This window comes from Oryctolagus cuniculus, chromosome 11 (assembly GCF_051225735.1).
Source record: "Oryctolagus cuniculus isolate XC-2025 breed Fujian yellow rabbit chromosome 11, ASM5122573v1, whole genome shotgun sequence".
Classification (NCBI taxonomy): Eukaryota; Metazoa; Chordata; class Mammalia; order Lagomorpha; family Leporidae; genus Oryctolagus; species Oryctolagus cuniculus.
The window spans coordinates 114,738,134-114,760,512 of NC_142877.1; the positions used below are offsets into that span (position 1 = coordinate 114,738,134).

Below are 22,379 nucleotides of genomic sequence, written 5' to 3' on the forward strand. Positions count from 1 at the left end.
TTTTATGCGTTTTACTGTGAGTCACGATCACTAATCAATAGAAAAACAAACCACCGCCTACTTTAAAATAGAGCGAGGCAGAGCTGCGGCCAACGCCTGGGGAGCCAGGTGGGGCACGCGGCTGACCCCGAGATGCGGTCATGGCCCCAGGCAGCCAGGAGTGGCTACAGGAGGATTGCAGACACCTGCCTGCCCCAAATCCCGGCCGCCTGGGCTCCTGCCACCCACGTGGGAGGCCTGGACCGAATTCCTGGCTCCCACAGTCGCTGCAGGCGTCCGGGGAGTGAAGCAGCCAATGAGAACACGCACTCCCTCTCTCACTCTCAAATAAATCACAGAACAACCCCAACTGCTGCCTGGCTGGCTCCATAAAGTTCACTGAGTCACAGCCCTCTCTGGGCTTTATTTTCCCATCTGTTAAATGGGAACAGCACTGTCTGCCCCAGGGAACTGTGTGCCTGTTAAACCACCTATTATCTTCTGCTGTGTAAGCAACCTGCTGGCTTGGAGGCCAGCCCGTGATGGTTCACCCATACCCAAGGGGCTGACCTGGCTCTGCTGGGCGGTTCCCTTTCTGTCTTTCTCACAGTCGCAGGCTGGGGCCTCCACAGGGCTGGACGTCCAGGAGAGCTTCCTCCCTCCCGCGTCCAGCGCCTCCCGGCCGGCTGGGGCTTCCTCACAGCATGGCGGCCTCGGGGCCTGATTCCAGTGCCCCAGCTGGAATCCACACGCTCCTTAGGAGCCAGGCTTAGAAACGCCGCGATGGCACTTCCTCAGGTTGGTCAAAAACCAGCCACCGGGCCAAGGCAGTCCTGGCTGGCCCGCGCCGGGAGCGTTCTCATCTCCTACCGGGCGAGTGTTGAACACGCGCCGTTTGTTGAACGCTCCCAGTCGCTTCGCGGAGCCATATGGTTGAGCGCACAGCTTCGACGTGAGCGTTTCCGAGTTCTGTCCCCATCTTCACGTCCACAGGTTCCAGAACATTCCAGGCCGTGCTTGCTGGTTTGCTTGCTGGCCGGTGGTACCCCTGTAACCCACACAGAGTTGTGTCGCCCAGGTCTAGGTGCTTAAGGTTTGCCTTTGATTCCACCTGATTCTACAATTCCATTTTCAAAGCTAAATATATAACCAGTGAAGATTCTAAAAGCAGTATTCTGTCAGGGAGAGCGAGGCAGGTCGCCGAGAATAAATTCAGTGGGAATAAAACGGATTCAGTGCGACAGCGTTTGCTGGGGCCGGGGTCTGCTAGAATCATCAGCAAAGGTTCTCAGAGGCCCACGCAGGCCAGGGACCCGCGGCCAGCCCCCCGCTGGCCACGGAGCCCTGGAACTCAGAGGTGGAACCCCGCACTCTGGGGACTGTGGGCCTGGGAGAGAGAAAAGGCGAAGCGAGCGGCGCTCACCTCCCCCCCCCCCCCCCCCGCCCCGCCGCGCCGCTCCACTTGCAAAGCCCCGAAGCCCCCAGACCCCGGCGGATCGGTCTCTCCTGCAGTTCCCGAGGAGCCCGCTAGGGGCCAGCACGGCCGGTGGAGGCCCCCAGTCTCTCGGGACGGCGCCTGCACCCACCGCCCCAGCCATCCTGGAAGCCAGCTGGGGAGGTGACTGTCCTGCGCCTGATGGCATGTCGCGACGGTGTGATTTCTCGGTCACTTCCTGCCGTGCTGTCCCCTTCCTCAAGCCTGGGAGGAAATAACCACCATCCCAGGAATTCTCAATGTGTGTGCGTGTGTGTGTTGGACAGATAGAGTTATAGACAGTGAGAGAGAGACAGAGAGAAAGGTCTTCCTTCTGTTGGTTCACCCCCCACATGGCTGCTTCGGCCGGCACTGCGCCGATCCGAAGCCAGGAGCCAGGTGCTTCTCCTGGTCTCCCATGGGGTGCAGGGCCCAAGCACCTGGGCCATCCTCCACTGCACTCCCGGGCCACAGCAGAGAGCTGGCCTGGAACAGGAGCAACCGGGACAGAATCCGGTGCCCATATGGGATGCTGGCGCCACATGGCAGAGGATTAACCAAGTGAGCCACAGAGCCGGCTCCCTCAATGTGTTTTTATTACCTAAGTCGAAAAAAATCAAGTATGAAGAGCGTTTAGACTTTCCCATAAAGCACAGATAAAAACCCATCTTACTAATAAAGTGTAAGTTCTCTAAGGTAGATAGAATAATGAAACACAAGGGCACCTCAGAAGCTCACCAAAAATGTAATTAAAAGTTTATTGAGGGCCGGCGCCGCGGCTCACTAGGCTAATCCTCCGCCTTGCGGCGCCGGCACACCGGGTTCTAGTCCCGGTCGGGGCGCCGGATTCTGTCCCGGTTGCCCCTCTTCAGGCCAGCTCTCTGCTGTGGCCCGGGAGTGCAGTGGAGGAACGCCCAAGTGCTTGGGCCCTGCACCCCATGGGAGACCAGGAGAAGCTCCTGGCTCCTGATTGGCTTAGTTCTGGCCATTGAGGCCATCTGGGAAGTGAACCAGCAGATGGAAGACCTCTCTCTCTCTCTCTCTCCCCCCACCCCCCTTTTGCCTCTCTGTAACTCTACCTTTCAAATAAATAAATAAATAAATCTTGTTTAAAAAAAAGGTCTGGGGGAACAATATCCTATCCCAGTGTAAATGCAGAACCAGTGACAGCCAGCTTACTCCTCAGTAGAGAAACTGTCTACAAGATGTCATTTTAATGGGGCAGCCGGTCACAGAATGCCACACCTGCCGGCGGCCACCCCTGGCCGCAGTGCCGGAGCTGGATGAGCACACCATCACTGAGGGGGCCCGACCCCTGGGCCCTGCTGGGGGGAGACTCGGCCACGGGAGGAGGCTCCCTCCCCTCTGTGGTCTCCCAGCTGGCAGCCGGGGCTTCCAGGATTTGGGGAGCCATCTGGCGCGTGAGAAAGCCTGTGTTTAGAATGAAGCCAAACCAACGGAGGTGTGAGGAGGTTGGGGGTGGAGGAGAGAGAGAGAGAGAGAGAGAGAGAATGGGAATGACTGTGTCCTGGGGCCCCGGATCCCAGTTCCTGGCGCCAGTTCACTTGGAGCCGAGATTCCTCGCTGCGTTCCTGTCTTTCCCAGCCACAGCTCACACACTGTCTCTCTGCCTCTCTCTGCGGTTCTACTGTGAAGTCCGCTGCCTCGAGACCCCGCTGGGCACCGGGAGGCAGCTGATTGCTGTGCTGTGGAGCCGGCACCTGACATGGATGAGCAGCCAGAGCGGACCCCCACCCCCGCCTGGACCCCTGGGGCCCCTGGCTGTGCTGGCCTCCCCACCCCCACCCCGCACTCGCTGCTGCTCCCAGCCCTGCGGCCCTGTGATGCTGAGGCTGCCGTGCCCCCCCCGTGCCCCTGAGCCACCGTGTGCACCCAGCACGGATCACGCACACCTGCAGCTGCACACTCACTCCTCCACCAGTGGCCAAGGACCGTGTGTGTCCGTGGGTGTGGCAGGGCACTTCCGGAAGTCCGTGCAGGAGTGGAGAAAGGGGCAGGCTACTTTGCTCCAATTGTTTTTCTTAAACCCACGCATGTTTTTTTCATAGCATGCATTTTTCATGAATTCTTTGAAGACTTCTTGGATTCATGGAATTCTTTTTTTTTTTTTTTTTTTGACAGGCAGAGTGGACAGTGAGAGAGAGAGACAGAGAGAGAAAGGTCTTCCTTTTGCCGTTGGTTCACCCTCCAATGGCCGCCGCTGCAGCCGGCGCACCGCGCTGATCCGATGGCAGGAGCCAGGAGCCAGGTGCTTTTCCTGGTCTCCCATGGGGTGCAGGGCCCAAGCACCTGGGCCATCCTCCACTGCACTCCCTGGCCATAGCAGAGAGCTGGCCTGGAAGAGGGGCAACCGGGACAGAATCCGGCGCCCCGACCGGGACTAGAACCCGGTGTGCCAGCGCCGCAAGGTGGAGGATTAGCCTATTGAGCCACGGCGCCGGCCGGATTCATGGAATTCTAAAGGTTTTGCACCAAAATAAACTTATCTTTTAACTCCATGCTCCATCAACATTTTAAGGTACCCTCTTAGATCTTTTTTCCCGCATTGTATTTGAAAGGCAGACAGAGAGAGAGACAGAGAAAGGTCTTCCACCTGCTGGTTCACTCCCCAAGCACCTGCAACAGCCAGGGCCGGGCCGGGCCAAGCCCAGGGCCAGCACTCCATCCAGGTCTCCACGCAGGAGGCAGGAACCCACTCACGTGGGCCGTCGCCTGCTGCCTCCCAGGCGGCACAGTAGCAGGATCCGAAGCAGAGCCGCATCTGAACCCAGACAGCCAGATGTGGGATGAGGGGGCCCCACGCACCCGAACGCCTACCACGTCAAGTTACGTCCACCAGGAATGGGGGCGGAGTCAGCCGAGACAGGCTTGGGTTTCTGATTAGGGGCTCCCCTGGTGGAGAAAGACCGCTGCAGTAAGTGCTCCCTGGAATCAGCGAGAGCCCAGCCCCGGGGAGCTTCCGACGGCCGCTCTGTGCTGAGACTCCAGGCGCGTCCTTACAGAGCTGTCTGCTCTCCGCAGCCCTGGCGTCCAGGAAACCTCCCGACCTCAGCTGCCGACCGGGAGAGGCGGTGGGCCGGGAGAACGGTCTCCACGCTGTTACGTATGGATCAGATTAGGCAAAGATTTTGAATGAACTTTCCAGACAGCATGCATTGAAGATATAAGCAGCCAAATCTCCCAGGAATGAAAAGCTCTTAAAAAAAAAAAAAAAAAACATTTATTTATTTGAAAAGAAGAGCCACAGAGAGGCAGAAGCAGAAAAAAAAGAGAGAGAGAGAGAGAGGGAGGGAGAAAGAGAGGGGGGGGTCTTCCATCTGCTGGTTCATTCCCCAAATGGCTGCAATGGCCAAAGCTGAGCTGATCCAAAGCCAGGAGCCAGGAGCTTCTTCCAGGTCTCCCACGCGGGTGCAGGGACCCAAGGACTTGGGCCACCTTCCACTGCTTTCCCAGGCCACAGCAGAGAGCTGGATCAGAAGTGGAGCAGCTGGGACTCAAATCGGCACCCATTTGGGACTCCGGACCTGCAGGCAGCGGCTTTACCCACTACCTGCCACAGCGCCGGCCCCCACCCATCCCTTCTCTTGCCATGGCCTCTCAGACCTCCTTGCCCTCAGCCCTCCCGTGTCACCAAGGAGAGAGCCGGCCTCACTGTCCACCCTTTTCTAAGGCTCAGAGACCCACCCACGCTGTGTCCAGGGTTCTGGGAAGGGGACCCCAGCCTCCCTCCCACATTCACAACCCTGCCCCCGCTCTGACCCTGGCCAGCCCCTTCCCTGCACATAAACCAAAAAGGGGGAAAGAGCTCAGGTGCAGGGGGCAAGCAGCCTTCCACCCCCCGCATTGAACCTCGGGCGGCTGCATAACCCTCTGTGCCTCCATTTCTCCTCTGTAACTGGGGTCAGTAGTACCCGCGATGCAGACGCGGGCTCAGCATTTAAAAATGATCCAGTGCATGCAAATCATGGAGAAGCCTGGCCCCCAGCTGCGGCGGCGCACATGCGAGCCATCGTTACCGCGGCCTGGCACCGTCACGGGGCGTGGTGAGGCTTGAATGAATGATGGGTCTCACGTGTGTGGCACAGAGCCCGTAATGCAGGCCTTCTGTGGACAGGAGCTGTTGCCCTCTAAGGACCCTCGGGAGCCGGCGGGCTGCCCCTGCCCCCAGCCCCACATCTGCGGGGATGCTGAGCCTCCCAGCTGTCACCTGTTGGGGCTGCCCGGGACTTCCTGTCTCCAAGGTGGGATGTCCACCAGACAGCAGGCCCCCGGGGGTGGGGGGTGCCACAGTACGTCCCCCTGCAGACGGCGTTAGCACGGAGCCCGCAGCAGCTGGGGGCGGGGGGCACCTGGCAGCCTGGGTGCCCCCAGCTGGCCACTGGGTGCCACCTGACTCGTCCCGCCCCCAACCCTGGCCAGCCACCTCCAGCCTCCCCTGGACACTGCTGCTTGTCCTGGTCCCTGTGACCACGACCTGGCCAGACCCCATGACCGTGACCGCCCAGCTTCTGGTTTTCCTCTCCCACTCAGTCTGCACACCCCCAGCACGAGCTTCCAAGACAGGCGGCATGGGCTTCCCAGCAGAAAACCTTGCCCTGTCCCGACTGGGTCCTGGCCTGTGAGCCCCTCTGCCTGCGCCTTCAGCCACCCCGAGTTCCACTGCACCAAGCCCCCAGCTCTGCTGTGTGCCTTCACCACACCCCTGCCCACTCCCCACTCAGATCATCATCTGCCGCCTCCAGGGAGCCCTCCAGATCCCCCACGTGGGGTAGACGCCTGCTCCAGCTCCCGTAGCCTCTCTCCTTTCTGCACGGCCCCCCCAGGCCAGGGACCAGCCGTGCTTCACTTACGGGCCGGCGCCCGCCCAGCACACACACAGTCTCAGGAGGATGAGTGTTTGTTGACTGAGCGGCCGGAAGTCAGTGATTACAGAGCCAGGCACCCCCCAGGCGGGGCACGGCCACAGTCCTGGCCCCATGCCAAAGGGCAGGAGCCCGGGTCACTCATCAAACCCTCCGGGAAGGCCAGCGGCTGGCCCGAGGGGCAGGCAAGGGCCAGGCTGTGGCTGAGTCACGCCGTCATCACGGCGTCCCATCTGCACTTTGCGAGGGCCCGAGGGTGCCAAGGTGCGGGAAGGGTGGGGCGCCCTTTGATGTGGCTTCTGCAGAGAGACTTGGGGGCCAGCCCCCGTCTGAGAGGCCGCCGCAGCTCTTTGAAGTCCTGCTGTCTTCCCACTTTTCAGAGGTGGAAACAGAGGCTCTGAGCGAGGTCATGACCCCCCCAAGGTCAGTCGTTCAGCGCCTCAGAGCCCAGGCCTTCTGCTTGCTCAGGCACCTCGGCCAGGCCCTGGAACGAGCATTTCACACCCCCATCTCCCTTCATCTCTGTGGGGCCGACGTGGCCGAGCCATCCCCACCTTCCCGCCTCGGTTTCCCTAGTGACGCGGAGAAACAACTTCCTCCCGAAGGGCGAGGGTGGCTGACAGCCCTGGAAAAGGCGGGAGGGGGCTCGCTCCAGGGTGCCCGCAGGGGGCCGGCCCTCGCCCTGTGGCCAGCCCTCGCTCTGTCGCCAGCCCCAGCCCCAGCCTGGCCACGTGTTCGGGGCTGCCACCCACACTCGCTTCCCAGAGCGCCTGAGCTCAGGCACGCGGCGTTCCCTGCCCGGAACCCCACGCTGCTTCCTCAACGCCCAGGCCAGACCACCCCGGCTCCCGCTCCCCGGGCCCCGTGGCTCAGCCTCTGGTGCTCCCTGGCAGCCCTGTGAGCACGGCGGCCACCCTGCCCCTCCACGCCGCACCAGTGCACGCGGAGGAGCCTGGTACAGAAGCGGGTCCCAGCCTGGCTGTCCCCTGAGGATACCAGAGCCAGGTCCTGGCCGCCCCCGCGCGGCCGTGTCCCCCACCAAGGGTAGGCAGCTGGCACCGCTGGCCAAAGGCAGCTGGCAGTGGGCTCGCCTCCTGGCCCCGGGTCCCGGCCGCACGGACAAGGGGCACTGCCAAGAGAACCTCGTGTGGGGCCGGGCTGGCCCTGACCCCTGCGCTCCAGGCTCTCGGGAAGACAGGGTCCAAGGTGTGCCCAGTCCACACGCAGGGCGCCTCCCGCAACCCAGCCCCCAACCTCGTGCACCTGCTCCTCCCCCTCACGCCTGCATCCCGTTTGTTCCTTAGCAGACAGGCCGGCGGAGCACAGCGCCTTCCCGCCACACAGCCAGCCAGTCCCTGCGTGCGGATGCCCCGGGAAGCAGCCAAGCCCGGTGCAGGGCTGCGTGTGCCGCCACGGTTTGCGTGAAAGGAGGAAACTCTGAGGGCGGCTTGCCCAGGTTTGCACACGTGTTTACTCGCACTGGAAACCTCCCAGAAGGACTCACGCACACGCACACACACACGCACACGCGCCATGCCCCGGTGGGAGGGGACTCTGGACCCCTGAGAGCCAGGAACTGCGTGTCCTCCTCGGGGAGGGGCTGGGCGGCCGGGACAGAGCGAGCGGTGGACGTAGACGGCGACATCAGAGGCTTTCAAACACAGATAAAATGAAGTAAATAAAAAGGCGCTTCCATACATTCCGAATCGTTCCCGTCTGAAACAAACGCGTTCTGGACAGGGCTGGAGCCAGGCTCAGCTGCCGGTCTGCAGGAACTCGCCCCAGCGCTCCCCTGTGATGGCCCGGCCAGGCCTTGCAGCAGGCACCTGGTGACACAGATGTGCAGGGCCACACCCCGTCCCTGCCCCGGGGCGGAAGGAAAGAGGCGGTGCCAGGGGGAGCTGATGCAACTGACCCAGCTGGAGGAACCAGGGAGGGCTGCCTGGCAGAGGCGGAGCCTTTGCTGAGTCTTCCAGGAGATGCAGGCGTGATGAGGAGACCTGGGGAGGAGGTGTTCCAGGCCGGGGGAGCAGAGTGAGCCAGGTCACACCGCGTAAGCAGGGGTGTGGAGCCCGTGCACTCCTCCCGCCCCCACGGGCAGCGCCCACACCGGGAGGTGATTCCAGTGGTGGGCAGGGGGGCAGCCTGCTGACCCCGGGGCGCCACTCCCCCTCTGGGCCTCAGTCCCCTCACCTCTAAGTTGGGGTTAACATCAGCGGGCGGCAGTGAGGTGGTGCCGATGCTGTGTGAGTTCAGATCGCACGTCCCCTCTCCGTCCCTTGGCGTGCGTCTCTCCCGTGAGCCAACTCGCGCCTGCATGGCCGTAACTCGGGCTGCCCACTCGGGAAGAGCCCCAAGCACACATGCGCCCGCACCCCACAAACCCCGGGGCTTCCCGGCGAGTCCTGGGAGAGCTCCATCCCTTTCAGATCGGAGATCCGCCCGGGCTCCTGTTGCGTGTGGTTGGCGGGCGTCTCTCATCGCCTTGGGTCTGCAGCGGTCCTGGCCGTCTGGGGTCTGTCACGACTCCCGTGTTGCCCCGCGCTCCGCCGAGGTCCCTCCGTCTGGGTTTGCCTGTGGTTTTCTCATCACGGGACCCAGGCTGAGCCTGAACAATCTAAGGCCCTGGCTGCCCGGTGGCAAATCGTTATCTAAACACAGCGATCGTGTCCAGCACTGCGGCACAGTCCGCTAAGCCGCTGCCTGCGATGCCGGCATCCCTATCAAGCGCTGTCGGTTCGAGTCCCGGCTGCTCCACTTCTGATCCAGCTCCCTGCTAATGCGCCTGGGAAAGCAGCAGAAGCTGGACAAGGTGCCTGGGCCCCTGCACCCGCGTGGGAGACCCGGATGGAGCTCCTGGTTCCTGACTTTGGCCTGGCCCAGCCCTGGTTGTAGAGGCCATCTGGGGAGTGAAGCAGAGGATGGACGATCTTTCTCTGTCTCTCCCTCTCTCTGACACTGCCTTTCTTTTTTTTTTTAAAAAGGATTTATTTTATTTATTTGAAAGACAGAGTTGCAGAGAGAGGTAGAGCCAGAGAGAGAGGTCTTCCATCTGCTGGTTCACTCCCTAAATGATTGCAACAGCCAGAGCTGAGCTGATCTGAAGCCAGGAGCTTTTTCTGGGTCTCCCATGTGGGTGCAGGGGCCCAAGGACTTGGACCATCTTCCACTGCTTTCCAGGCCACAGCGGAGAGCTGGCTCGGAAGTGAAGCAGCCGGGACTTGAACCAGCGCCCATATGGGATGCTGGCACTGCAGACAGGGGCTTTAACCCGCTGTGCCACAGCGCTGGCCCCAACACTGCCTTTCAAATATGTTAACTAAATCTTAAACACACACACACACACACTTTGATGAAATGCCTGATCCCGTGGGCAGGAGAAGTGGTGCTTATCTTAGCATCACTCTGGCCAACACTATTATCATTTCTAAAAACCCTAGTCAGCCTCACGTTGTTCAAGGCCGCTCACCCTTGCTCCCGTATGCACCGGAACTCCCTGTGCGGAGGGGATCCACAGCCTCGTCCCATGCGAGGACCGCAGTGGTCCTGTGTGTGACGGCCGGAGCCTGGCAACACCACTGCTCCCCAGGCTGGGCTGCATTCCACCATTTCATTATGTGTATGCTGCTGGGTCACAAAGGAAATACAAGCTGTTGTCTTTAAAATGAAAATAATGTGGAGTGCACACAGTGCAAAATAAAAGCCGCCGTAACCTGACCTTGCTGCTCACTGACAACGTGGAGTGCACACACATGCGTGTGCACATGCACGCACACACGCACACACACATGCACACACACGCACACACACCCTCCTGCATGTGTCAGTAAGAAGCCCAGTGTCTCCCTCTAGAGGTCTCTTCAAGAATTGTCTCAGAATCGCAGGGTTCACTTGAAGGAGGCAGGTCCAGTGGCGCCCGCCGCGGGTCCCTCACACGTCCTGCCCCGACGTCTGCCCCGGCTGCCCGCAGTGGGAATGCTGCCGCCAGAGTGGAGCGTCCCGCAGGGCTTCCGGCCCCGGCCCAAGCCACACACGGCGCTGGCCCCGAGCCTGGGTCTCCCGTCCACAGCCCCTGCCCCAGAGTGAGTTCTCTCCTGAGACCTGCGTGGCTTCCTTGCCCACCCCGACGGGGCATTCGGCAGCTGGCCCCACGGCCCCGCACAGGGAGGCAGGGGACCGGATCTCTCCCCTCCTGGGGCGCCCCGGGCCGGCCCCACACTTGCCCCCCTCCCTCCCAGGCTGAGGAAGGGGCAGGTTTGAGGTCTGCTCAAGAGCTCCTTCCCTGTGGTCAAAGACAATGACAGTGCCGGGAAGTGAGTTCATCTCGGTCTCAATCCACGTGGGAGACGCAGGTGACAGGCCGCTCCCCCAAGGGTGCCTGGGGTCAGACCCGGCCAGCGCCGCCTCGGGACCACCCCTCTGCCTCGGCCCCTCGCCCACCCGCCAGCCACACTTTAGCGAGTCCTGGGGGCCTGGCCGCCTCAGTATCCCTCCCAGCTCAGAGCATGCATTTAGCTTAGTGAAGACACTCACCTCCCAAACCAGAGGACCAGGGTTCAACTCCTGGCTCCGGTCCCTGACTTCAGCTTCCTGCTAACACAGATTCTGGGAGCCAGCGGGGGCGCCTGGGCTCCCGCCACCCACGAGGGAGACCTGGGTTACGTTCTGGCTCCTGGCGTCAGCCCGGGCCAGCGCGGACCCCAGCCACTGGGGGCATTTGGGGACTGCACAGTGGCCAGACCTTTGTATATTCCTTCCACCTGACCCTGCTTGCCACCCCAATGCCACTACTCGCTCTTTTTGAAGACTTATTTGACGGGCAGAGTGACGGAGAGAGGGAGGAGAGAGAGCATGCGTACTTCCATCCACTGGTTCACTCCCCCTGGGGCTGGGCCAGGCTGAAGTCAGGAGCCTGGAACTCCACCCGCGTCTCCCACATGGGTGCAGGGGCCCAAGCAGTGGGGGCATCTTCCTCTGCTTTCCTGGGCCACAGCAGAGAGCCAGGTCCGAAGCGGAGCAGTGGGGCCTCGAACTAGCACTCCGACGTGGGAGGCCGGTGTCACAGTGGTGGCTTAACCCGCTGTGCCAGAACGCTCCACAGTGGCAAAGCTCTCTTGTCGGGGCCGTTTCTGGCACGTCCCAGTGCCCACCCCATGGCACCTGCCCAGGGCGTCCCAGGACCCAGGTGGGGCCGTGGAAAGGGCTTGATACTGTCAGCCCTCCTGGAGTCGTGAGGCCTCTCTGGGCCTCCGGTCCCTAATGTGCAGCCGTTAGGTGTCCAGGGCTCAATAAACGCTGGCACACACACATCCAGAATGAAGACCACAGTGTCGGGCCAGCACTGCGGCCCAGTGCTGTCTGAAGCGCCAGCATCACATATGGACACGGGTTCGAGTCCCGGTGACTCCACTTCCCATCCAGCTCCCTGCGAAGGCGCCAAGGGCAGCAGCAGACGGCCCAAGTGCTCAGGCCCCTGCACCCGCGTGGGAGACCTAGAAGCTCCTGGCTTCGGATCGGTCCAGTCCCGGCCTTCATGGCCATTGGGGAAGTGAACCAGGGGGTGAAAATCTCTCTTGATCTGTAATTCTGACATAAAATAAATTTAAAAAAACACACACACACGGATTTAGGGTTTCCCACGCAGGACTCCAGTGCACGCTCACATGAACCCGGAGGCAGCCCGCGCCCCGGGAGGCCAGGGCGGAGGCGCCCCAGCCGCAGGAGGGTCGCGGGCCGGGACTACATTTCCCAGGAGCAGCTGCCCGCGCCCCGCGGCTGCCGGGCTTTTAAAGGGCCTCGCGCGAGGCGAGCGGCCGGAGTTCCGGCTGCCGGCTGCAGCACGGGTGTGCGGGGCGAGGGTCGGCCCGGCCGGAGTCCGGAAGCCCCCAGCCCCGCAAGGAGCGCAGGCGAGGCCACGCGAACGCGGAGGCAGCTTTCCTCACCCCGCGCCCCCGGACTGCGCAGCTTGCGAGGAAACCCCTCCCCTTGCAGTCCACCGAGCCGGGGGAGAGGGCCTGTCCAAGCCCCGCGACCCGGGGCGACCCCTCCCCCGCTCCTGACTTCAGTCCAGGGAAAGACCTGCGGGGCGCTGGGCAGGGCGGGGATGCGGGATGTGACGGCAGCACCACGAAATGCCGGCGGGGGTCGCAGGAGGCGGGGGGCTCCCAGAGCCCCGCCCCCGTCCATCCCCCCAAGCCCGCCGCCTCCGTGGCAAAGCCGGGCGGGGTGCTGGGCAGCGAGCGCTTTGTGGAAAGGGCCCGCGCGCCGGCAGAGAACAGACTCCTGCAGCCTCGCCGCCTTCGCTGCGGCTGGGCGGTGGGAGGTGACGTCTCTGGGCTGGTTCCTGGGGTGCGTCCTCCCCCGCCCACCGCTTTTTGGGAACCAGCGCTGTCTCTGATCATAAGCAAAGCAACCTACAGGGATGCTGTGTTTCCGAATCCCGACACCTGGGGTAGCTGACAGACATCACCCAAACGAGGACCTGGACCTTCTGAACTAACCTGGCTTGTGACCGTCTGCCTCCCCGCCAGGCCTGGGCAGAAGCCGTGCCCCCCCCCCCCCATCACTTGGATTAATCCGCCCACCGAGTGAGTGTGTTGGGGGGACTCATCAGTTTGCTTCAGCCTCAGGGCCTCCCCGGTCCAGCAGGACCCCTCCCCCCATCAAAACCTTCCAAGCCCTCTCCGGGCTCCTGGGCCAGCGCACAGCAGAGATGCTTTAGGGTTCTGACCAGCTCCCCCACCCCAGGGCTACCGGTTAATTACAGTGACCTCTCTGCCTCGGGATACAAGCAGTGGTTGTGGGAGGGGACCCAGGGAGCAGGCATCCCAGGGCGCTGCCAAGTGGGTCCCTGCACGTGAGTAGGGGGTCCGCCACAGCCCAAGGGTCCCAGGGTCTCTGGAGTCCCTTCTGCCGGCCTCTGGACCTCTTCAAGTCCGTGGGAACCCTGGGGCTCCCTACAGACAGTGGCGCCCCTGGTCGCCCCCTGTGTACCTGCCGAGCCGCATGGCAGAGGACTCACGCATTTTAACAACGAGGGTGCGTCTTCCCAGCAACATGGCGGTGGTCCCGGCCACGGCTGCGGGAACGACTGCACACTGTGCAAGAATCAACCACAACCCAAGGAAGGCGACACCCCCACCGCTCCCCTCAGCGCGCCCTTTCACAAGTCCCCAAAGCATTCAGGAATTCCCATCCCACGGGGCCCCAGGATTCCCTCTGGTCGGAGCTCTGGGGCAGCCCCACCCCTACCTCTACTCTCAAAGGCCTTGGGAGGGGACTGGGCCCCCCAGGCTGGGCCTCGGGTCGGGGGGACAGCGAGCTTTGTCTCTGAGACCCCAAAACTGTCAGGCTGAGGAAGGCATATGAGTGAACTCCCGCTAGGGCATATGTGGGTGTCTGAGGGGAGGCGGCCACCCGGAAGACCCCTCTTCCCCTCTCAGGGGACCCAGGCAGCACTGGGGTCTCAAAGGGGTCCTCGCTGGGGTCGCGCTGGAGGAAGGGGTGACGGCGGAGGGGGAAGGGACAAAGTTTGAAAGTGCCCTTGCAACTCTGCCAGGGAAAACTTTCCTTGGGGACCCCCGTGGACAGAGAGCGGGTAGGGGTGCGGAGGGCCCGGTGGCGGGGTGACCCCGAAGAGGTGCCCGGACCCCGGGGGAGCGACCCCTCCCCCCTGTCCCGGCCCGGCCCGGCTGGGAGTCGCCCAGCTCGGGGCGGTGTGTGTTAGTTGGGGTCGCTTTCCAGCCGTCCCACCGGGCTGAGGGACCCCGCAGCGAGCCGAGAGCCGGGCCCCCGGTAGCCCCAGGGGGCAGCTTTCCTACGGGGGATTTGCCGCAGCGAAGCTCCGCGACCCCGCAGAGCCAGCCCCCGGCAAAGGGGAAATGTGCCGGCGCCCCCGCGGTCCTCGGCGCCGTTTGGGGCGCGTGGCGGGCGCAGGGGGCGGCAGCCAGGCCGTTGAGCCGCCCAGCGGGGAAGCCCGGGGAGCGAGGCAGCGGCCCCGGGCGGTGGCGGGGAGCAAGAAGGCCCGGGCCGGGGGGAAAGGTCGGATTTGCTGGGCGGAAGAAACACAGATGGCGGCGGCGCGGCGCCATTCCGGGCCGGGAGCAGGCAGCCAGCAGCCCTGTCCTCACCGCGGTCCGCCCGCCGCCGCTAAATACCCGGATGCGCCGCCCGAGCGCCAGACGCGGAGCTGGGAAAAAGGGAGGCGCGGGAGGCGGAGGCAGGCGCGCGGGGAGCGAGCCGCAGCCCGGCCCAGCCAGCCGTGCCGGGACCCCGGCGTGCCCGCGTCGCCAGGGGCCCGAGAGCAGGCCCCACGGGAGGACGCGGCCGGCCAGCATGAGCGACAACTCCACGGCGGCCGCCGCGGCCAAGCCCAAGCGGGCCAAGGCGGCCTCCAAGAAGTCCGCCGACCACCCCAAGTACTCAGACATGATCGTGGCTGCCATCCAGGCCGAGAAGAACCGCGCCGGCTCCTCGCGCCAGTCCATCCAGAAATACATCAAGAGCCACTACTCGGTGGGCGAGAACGCCGACTCGCAGGTCAAGCTGGCCATCAGGCGCCTGGTCACCGCCGGCGCCCTCCAGCAGACCAAGGGGGTAGGTGCCTCGGGCTCCTTCCGGCTGGCCAAGGGCGACGAGCCCAAGAGGGCAGTGGCCTTCAGGAAGGAGGCCAAGAAGGCGGTCAAGAAGGCGGCCGCGCCGAGGAAGGCGCCCAAGCCCAAGAAGGCGCCCCCCAAGGCCCCCCGCAAGAAGCCCCGGGCTGCCCCGGCCAAGAAAGCCAAGAAGCAGCCGGCTGCCACGCCCAAGAAAGCCAAAAAGCCCAGGGCCGTGCGAGCCAAGCCGGTCAAGGCCTCCAAACCCAAGAAGGCCAAGCCGGTCAAGGCCAAGGCCAAGGCCAGCGCCAAGAGGGCGGGCAAGAAGAAGTGAGCGGGGCGGCTCCCCGCCTGCTGTCGATGCTGGCGCTCGCGCCGCGCCCCTGCCTCTTCCCCTCTGACTCGGATTCCGCTCCCGTGCGGGCCTGCCCCGTGCTGCGGGACTGCACGGGGATGTGGCTTCGTCGGCTGGCGCGGAGTCCTCCTGGTGCAGGGGCGGGGCGGGGCGGGGGCGGGGGCGGGCAAGGCAGGGGCCGGGGACTGCGAGGCCTGCGGAGCCGGCGGGCGAGGGCTCCCGTGCGGAGTCTGGAACCTTTGGCCCCGAGGACGCGGCGGCGGCGCACCGCCGGGAGGAGGAGGAGGAGGACCCGGGCGTGCGCCTGCGGGCTCCCCGTCGTCTCGGCCGGGGAGGGGCTCGGGGGACACTGGGACCAGCCCGGGGGAGGGGCCGTGCTGTGGCTCCGGCGAGGGCTCCAGTGCGGAGTTTGGAACCTTTGGCCCGGAGGACGGGGCGGCGGCGCACCGCCGGGAGGAGGAGGAGGAGGACCCCGGGCGTGCGCCTGCGGGCTCCCGGCGCGAGCGGGGCGCGGGCCCTGTCCCCCGCGGCCTCCCCATCGTCTCGGCCGGGGAGGGGCTCGGGGGACACTGGGACCAGCCCGGGGGAGAGGACGTGCTGTGGCTCGGGCGAAGGCTCCTGCGGGTGCGCGCACCCAGGTGCCTCGGAGTGCCCGGCTGAAACTGCCCGCGTCCCGGGAGGACTTCGCTTCGCCCCTGCGTTCTCCTCGCCTGGGCTGCAGCCCCGCCGCCGCCGCGGAGTTCACCCTCGGACTTGGTACTCGGCGCGTTCCGTAAGTCGTCGCGGGGGGCGTGGACCGACGGCCACGCCGCCCTCGGCCGCGCGGTTGCGCGCGCGTCTGTGTGCGCGGCTGTCGGAGCCGGGAGAAAATGTGCAGACCCCTCCTCCTACTTGAATAAAACAGGAACACCGCGCACTGGCGCGGCCCCCTCCCCAACCACCTTTTTAAAAAAAAAGTGTTATTCGTGCCCGGAAAATTTTGCTGTCTTTGTAATTTTAAAACTTTAAAATAAAATTGAAAAAGGAGAAAACTTGAGCGGTGTATCTTCTTTTATTTTGAATACGAGGAGATCTGGGGCGGCTGTGGGGTCCTCCGGGCCTCCGCACCTGGAAGCGGGATGGGGTGACCCCAGGGTTGGCGCAGGCCGGCCGGGGCCTGCTGCAGCTCGCTGCCCCGGGGCGCCGGGGGCGGGGCCTGGGACGGGGCGGGGGGCTGCTGCGCTGGGCCCTCCCCTCCCCCAGTCTCCTTACAGCTCGGTCCGCCTCCACCCCGCCCCTTGGGGGCCCCTCGCTCCCATTGGCCGGCAGGGCCCGGCCCCCACGCATCACGCGGCGGCGGCGGCGGCGACGGCGACGTGGGGACGATGTGGGCCTGCGGCGCGTGGCGCGGGGCGCTCTCCGGGGCCGCCGGCGGCCGCCGCGCGCACTCCGCGCTGGCCCAGCTGCGCGGGATCCTGGAGGGGGAGCTGGAGGGGATTCGCGGGGCCGGCACCTGGAAGAGCGAGCGGGTCATCACCTCGCGGCAGGGTCCGCACATCCACGTGGACGGCGTCTCCGGAGGTAACCGCGCCTCCCGGGAGCCGGTGGACCCGGCGGGCAGCTCCAGGGGCTTCGGGGCGGCTCCGCGGTGGAGGTTTCGGGGGCAGGCTGGAGCGGGGCGGCACCTGCCTTCCCAGCCCCTGGCCCCGTCCAGTCTCGCGAGCGCGCACTAATTAGGGCTTCCCGGGGTTTGCTGAACCTGGTTAAACCTGTTTCGATAGAGGGAGGTGATTTGGGCTTTTGGGCGCAGAGGCAGGACTGGGGTGACACAGTTTCGGGAGAACGTGAGAGAGACACCAGCTGGCCCCCACCATGCCACCTCCGGGAAGCCCGCAGGTGCTGCCACAGGGACTCCTGATCTGGACCGAGGAGGGGCAAGGAGGGGGCTGGGGCTCAGACGTGCGGGTGGCCAGGTTCCCGGCCACAGTGACAGGCGGCAGGGTTCCAGGGCCGCTGCAGAAATCCCAGGAGGAAGCGGCTCCACCAGGGCTCCCTGGCTTCTTTCTGCCCAGCGGTCAGCACCCGGCTTTCTTGTGCCAGGCCCCGGCTGGGTGCCGCTTATCGCCAGGCCCACAGAGCTGCCTGCCGTCCAGGAAGCAGGCACGGGGTCCTTGGCACTCGTGTGCACAGCTGTGCAGTGGAAACTTGGAGCAGGGCAGAGGATGGCCTTAGCAAACCGGTTTTGCTTGGCCCAGGCTTGGGAGCCTTCGGGGCCTCGGCAGGTCAGCGGGGGTCGGCAGGTCAGCGGGGGTTGCCTGGGGCTTCATAGGAGAGGCAGCCCCCCCGGGGGATGGGGCTCGGCACCAGGCAGCCAGGTCCCCTCCTGGGGTCTGGGAGAAGCGGTGGCCGTCAGGGACAGGAGGAGCCTGTGGCCAGGGCCGGCTTCCTGCTCGGGGAGAACGATTCAGAGTCCCGGGGGGATGGCACCCAGAGCCCACCCTTTCCCCACTCCCGCGCTCCCGCACCTGTCGTCCCCGGCCCCTGGCCCGGCGTGGATCCTGCTGCGTGTTGCTGCCTCCTTGGGGATGAACCCAGATTGCTGTGTCCCGGGGCCTGGTGTGACCCTCGCTCAGGCCTGCTGAGTCCCTCTCTCCCCCACCTCAGGGATCCTCAACTTCTGTGCCAACAACTACCTGGGCCTGAGCAGCCACCCTGAGGTGATCCAGGCCGGCCTGCAGGCTCTGCAGGAGTTTGGAGCCGGCCTGAGCTCCGTGCGCTTCATCTGTGGGACACAGGTACCTGGGGTGGGGGTCCAGGCACGACCCGCAGACAGGTGTAACCAGCTCAGCTCGTCCCCCGCCCCTGGTTCTCTGTTAGCCCCAGAGCTGCCCCGTGCAGAGGCTGAGCGCTGGCCTCTCTGGCTGAAAAGCCTTGAGCCAGAAACTCTGCCTTTCTGAGCGTCTGAAATCCCACCTGCAAAACAGGCTTCTTCGCACCTGTCTCTCTTGAGGCGGGATTGAGGTGGAAGGTTCCGGAGCTGTCGCACCGGGGCTCGGTTCCCACGCTCCCGGTCACTGGCTCTGTCGCTGTGGGCGAGCGCCTTAACCCCGTGTGTCTCAGCACCTTCATTGGGAGCATGGGACTAACAGCACTTACTAGGATCATTACAGATTATGAGTTAATACCTGTAAAAAAAAAAAAACGCTCCCATAGGGCCTGGGGAGCTCTCTGTAGGTGTTGCTACTTATTTCGTAAATGTTACAAAGTGATTTCTGTAAGTAAAACACGAGACTCCTGTAATACTTGCTATTCGCCCGAGTACTCTTTTAGGAACATTATGGGTATTGGGGCAGGCGTTAAGACCCCGCATCCCCTATCAGAGGGCCTGGGTGGCTCCTGGGTCTGCTTCCCATCCCAGCTTTCTGCTGATGCACCCGTGGGAGCCTCAAGGACTTGGGTCCCCAACATCCATGTGGGAGAGCCAGATTAAGTTCTGGGTTCCTGGCTTTGGTCTGGCCCAGCCTTGGCCATTGCGGGCGTTTGTGGAGTGAAACCATGGATGTCAGATGTCAGTCTCTGTTTCTCTGCCTTTATGAACGTATGAATCCTCAACAATCCTACGTGATAGGTGGAGAGGCAGGGAGAGGTCTTCCAGATGGCCGCAGCAGCCAGGGCTGGGCCAAGCCCAAGCCAGGAGCCGGGAGCTTCTTCCGGGTCTCCCACACGGGTGCAGGGGCCCAGGCACTTGGGCCATGTTCCACTGCTTTCCCAGGGAGCTGGATTGGAAGTGGAGCAGCCAGGACCTGAACCCGTGCCCATACGGGCTGCTGCAGCCGCAGGCAGCGGCTTTACCTGCTGCGCCGATAGGTGCGATTCTCATCGCTGTTACTGGGTACACGGAGGTCGACCCCACAGCCCGCACGGCGGGCCCGAAGCTGGGTGGCCGGGCTCAAGAGTGCACGCCCCTGAGCCTCGTTACGTTGTCCTCTCAGAAGAGGGTGAGATGCGCGGCAGAGGCAGGGCGCCGGCCTCACCCGGGCACTCCAGCAGGACCCTCTCGAATCTGAGACTGACAGGCCCCCACGAAGCAGCCACGCTTCCGTAGTCCTTGTCCCCACCCTGCCCCTCACCGCGCCGGCACCCCACGACGAAGCAGAGCTCCACCAGGAGGGGGCGCCAGCGAGTCCCCGGCGCCTCCCTGCGCGCGGCTGCCCCGCTCCCGCCGGCTCTGGCTTCGTGCGTTTGTGCCTCCAGGACGTGTCCCACGTGGGCATGAACACCCCACCCCGTCTCACCTCCTCCAGAGCATCCACAAGAACCTGGAAGCAAAGCTAGCCCGCTTCCACCAGCGGGAAGACGCCATCCTCTACCCCAGCTGCTTTGATGCCAACGCCGGCCTCTTCGAGGTGCGTGGAGGCTGCGGGGGGAGGGGCAGCCGGGAGGACCTGGCAGGATGCCGGTGCCGTGTCCAGAGGCTCCAGGGCCCCTTTCTTGTGGAGGTCAAGCTTGGGCCAGGCGGGTGCTCCAGGAGGAATCCTGGGGCTTGCAGGGAGCTCAACTTCCCGAGCATTTGAGAGGCCATTTCCGTCAGCTGGAAGGCAGGGGTATGTGACTCCCCAGGCCTGTGGTCACCTGTCCTCCTTAGGGCCAGTACTGGGGCCCTGCGGATGCAGCCCGAGGCAGAGGCCACCTCGCCTCCCTACCCAGAGGACCACCCCGGCCCGCAGTGGGATTTTGACTTGGGGGCTCCAGAGGAAGGAGACCCCGTGGTGTTTGGATGATGGCGCTGCCCTGACCACTTCCCTCCAGGCACTGCTGACCCCTGAGGACGCGGTCCTGTCGGACGAGCTGAACCATGCCTCCATCATCGATGGCATCCGCCTGTGCAAGGCCCACAAGTACCGCTATCGCCACCTGGACATGGCCGACCTGGAGGCCAAACTGCAGGAGGCCCAGGTGGGGCTGGGCCCTCCCTCAGGCTCCCCCTGGTGGGGGAAGTGAGGCTTGCAGAAGCCAACTGCACCGCAGTCCGAGAGTTTGAGGCCGCAAAGACCAGACCTAGAACCCAGAACCAGGGCTGTATCCCTTTGCTGTGTGCTGCCTTGAGTTTGGCGAGTGCCCTCTAGGTGCACGTGGGTGGGGGTGCAGCTGGACCTAGCCTCAGCCTGCCCTCTGGGACCTTACAAGACGGTGAGACTTCCTCCTTGCCCAGGGCTAAGTGTCCATCCAGACGGCCCTTGGAGAGGACGGCTCAGAGGCACAGTGTGGTGGAGTCTGTGTGCCCACCTCTGTGCTGGGCTCTGGGCAGGCTGTCAGAGCCCCGGGCCGCCCGAAGGGCAGGGACGCCACCTGCCACCTGCTCACACCTCCCCTGCAGAAGCATCGGCTGCGCCTGGTGGCCACGGACGGGGCCTTCTCCATGGATGGCGACATCGCGCCCCTGCAGGAGATCTGCCGCCTCGCCTCGCGATACGGCGCCCTGGTCTTCGTGGACGAATGCCACGCCACGGGCTTCCTGGGGCCCACAGGACGGTGGGAGAACGTGGCACCTGCAGCCGGGGGTGGCTCCTGCGGGCGGTGGGCAGTCAGTGGCAGCAGCGGTGGCCTCCTTTGCAGGGGCACGGATGAGCTGCTGGGCGTGATGGACCAGGTCACCATCATCAACTCCACGCTGGGGAAGGCGCTGGGCGGAGCAGCAGGTGCCTGCAGGGCTCTCGGGGAGGCGGCAGGGAAGAGGGCAGCACCGGCCACACCCTCCGGAGGGGCTTGGGCCGGCCTCCGGCTGCTGACCACGCCCTCGCTGCCTCTCTCTTGTTCTCAGGGGGCTACACAACAGGACCTGGGCCGCTGGTGTCCCTCTTGCGGCAGCGCGCGCGGCCCTACCTCTTCTCCAACAGCCTGCCCCCTGCTGTCGTCGGCTGTGCCTCCAAGGCCCTGGACCTGCTCATGGACAGCAGCACCATCGTCCAGTCGATGGCTGCCAAGACCCAGCGGTGTGGCTCCCGGCGGGGATGAGGCCAGCCGGGTGGGAGCCGAGCCGAGAGCCTGCTGGTTCCGCGGCCCCGTCCCCTCCTGTGTCCTGTGTCTCCCCCTTGTCCATCTTCCCACTGCTTTCCGGTTCTGCCTGGCTCCCCGGCCACCTCTGAGAGTCCATCCCTCTTGCCGCTTCCTGTCGGGAACAGGTGCACCCGCTCCCTGCCCCAGCTGCCTGACCCCAACTGTGTCCCCAGGTTCCGCAGCAAGATGCAGGCTGCCGGCTTCACCGTCTCGGGAGCCAGTCACCCCATCTGCCCCGTGATGCTGGGTGACGCCCGGCTGGCCTCTCGCATGGCCGATGACATGCTGAAGAGAGGTGAGGGGCTAGGACCAAGACTGCCGGTGGGGCTGAAGGGTGGGCCGTTAGACGGAACGCCCCCCCCCCCACCTCTCACACCGAGCGTGTCCCCAAGCTTGTCAGCCCCGGGCCACGAGGAAGCCCAGAGCAGCTCCCTGGCCCTCTGCAGGCCTCAGGAAAGGAGGGGCAGCGTGTCGCACCCCCAAGCCCCTCTGGCTCCCATGTGCCCTGCTCTCTCGCCTCCCAGGCATCTTCGTCATCGGGTTCAGCTACCCTGTGGTCCCCAAGGGCAAGGCCCGGATCCGGGTGCAGATCTCAGCCGTGCACAGCGAGGAGGACATTGACCGCTGCGTGGAGGCCTTCGTGGAGGTGGGGCGGCTGCACGGGGCGCTGCCCTGACCCCGAGTGCTGGAGCGGCGGGGCAGGCCAGAGGGAGGCCCACGGGCTGTGAAACAAGGCTGTGCAAACCGCCCACGCGTTGGTCTTTCATTCCTGCTGAGCAGCCCTGGCCGGAAGCGGGCAGGAGCTGGGGCTCGTGGGGTGGGGGGCTCCTGAGGACGAGCGCTCACACCTGGGAGACCCGCGCCTTCCCCAGCCACCACCCCCATCTGCAGCCCTGAGTCCTTGGGGAACGCCCCCGCCCCCCGCGGCTGCGAAGGAGCAGGGAAAAGACTGTGGCTCCCCAGTGCAGAGCCCCTGTTGGTCTGGAGCCCCCCCCCACCCCACCCCGTGCGCGTCCATGGGGCCTTGGGCAAGTCCCTGAGTGTGCCTCGGTTTCCCCCAC

At 64.5% G+C, this 22,379-nt stretch overlaps 2 protein-coding genes across 2 annotated transcripts; both read left to right on the forward strand.

The window, feature by feature from the left end:
* Positions 1-14,494: 14,494 nt before the first annotated feature.
* H1-0 (H1.0 linker histone) lies at positions 14,495-16,313 on the forward strand. The gene has a single exon (XM_002723528.6). The coding sequence runs from the start codon at positions 14,497-14,499 to the stop codon at positions 15,259-15,261; it is 765 nt and encodes a 254-aa protein (XP_002723574.4). The 5' UTR covers positions 14,495-14,496; the 3' UTR covers positions 15,262-16,313.
* A 321-nt stretch (positions 16,314-16,634) lies between these two features.
* GCAT (glycine C-acetyltransferase) lies at positions 16,635-22,067 on the forward strand. The gene is made up of 9 exons (XM_070052916.2): positions 16,635-16,842; positions 17,926-18,056; positions 19,566-19,667; positions 20,071-20,217; positions 20,639-20,793; positions 20,878-20,960; positions 21,083-21,254; positions 21,492-21,613; positions 21,843-22,067. The coding sequence occupies exons 1-9, from the start codon at positions 16,647-16,649 to the stop codon at positions 21,992-21,994; spliced, it is 1,260 nt and encodes a 419-aa protein (XP_069909017.2). The 5' UTR covers positions 16,635-16,646; the 3' UTR covers positions 21,995-22,067.
* The last annotated feature ends 312 nt before the right edge of the window (positions 22,068-22,379 follow it).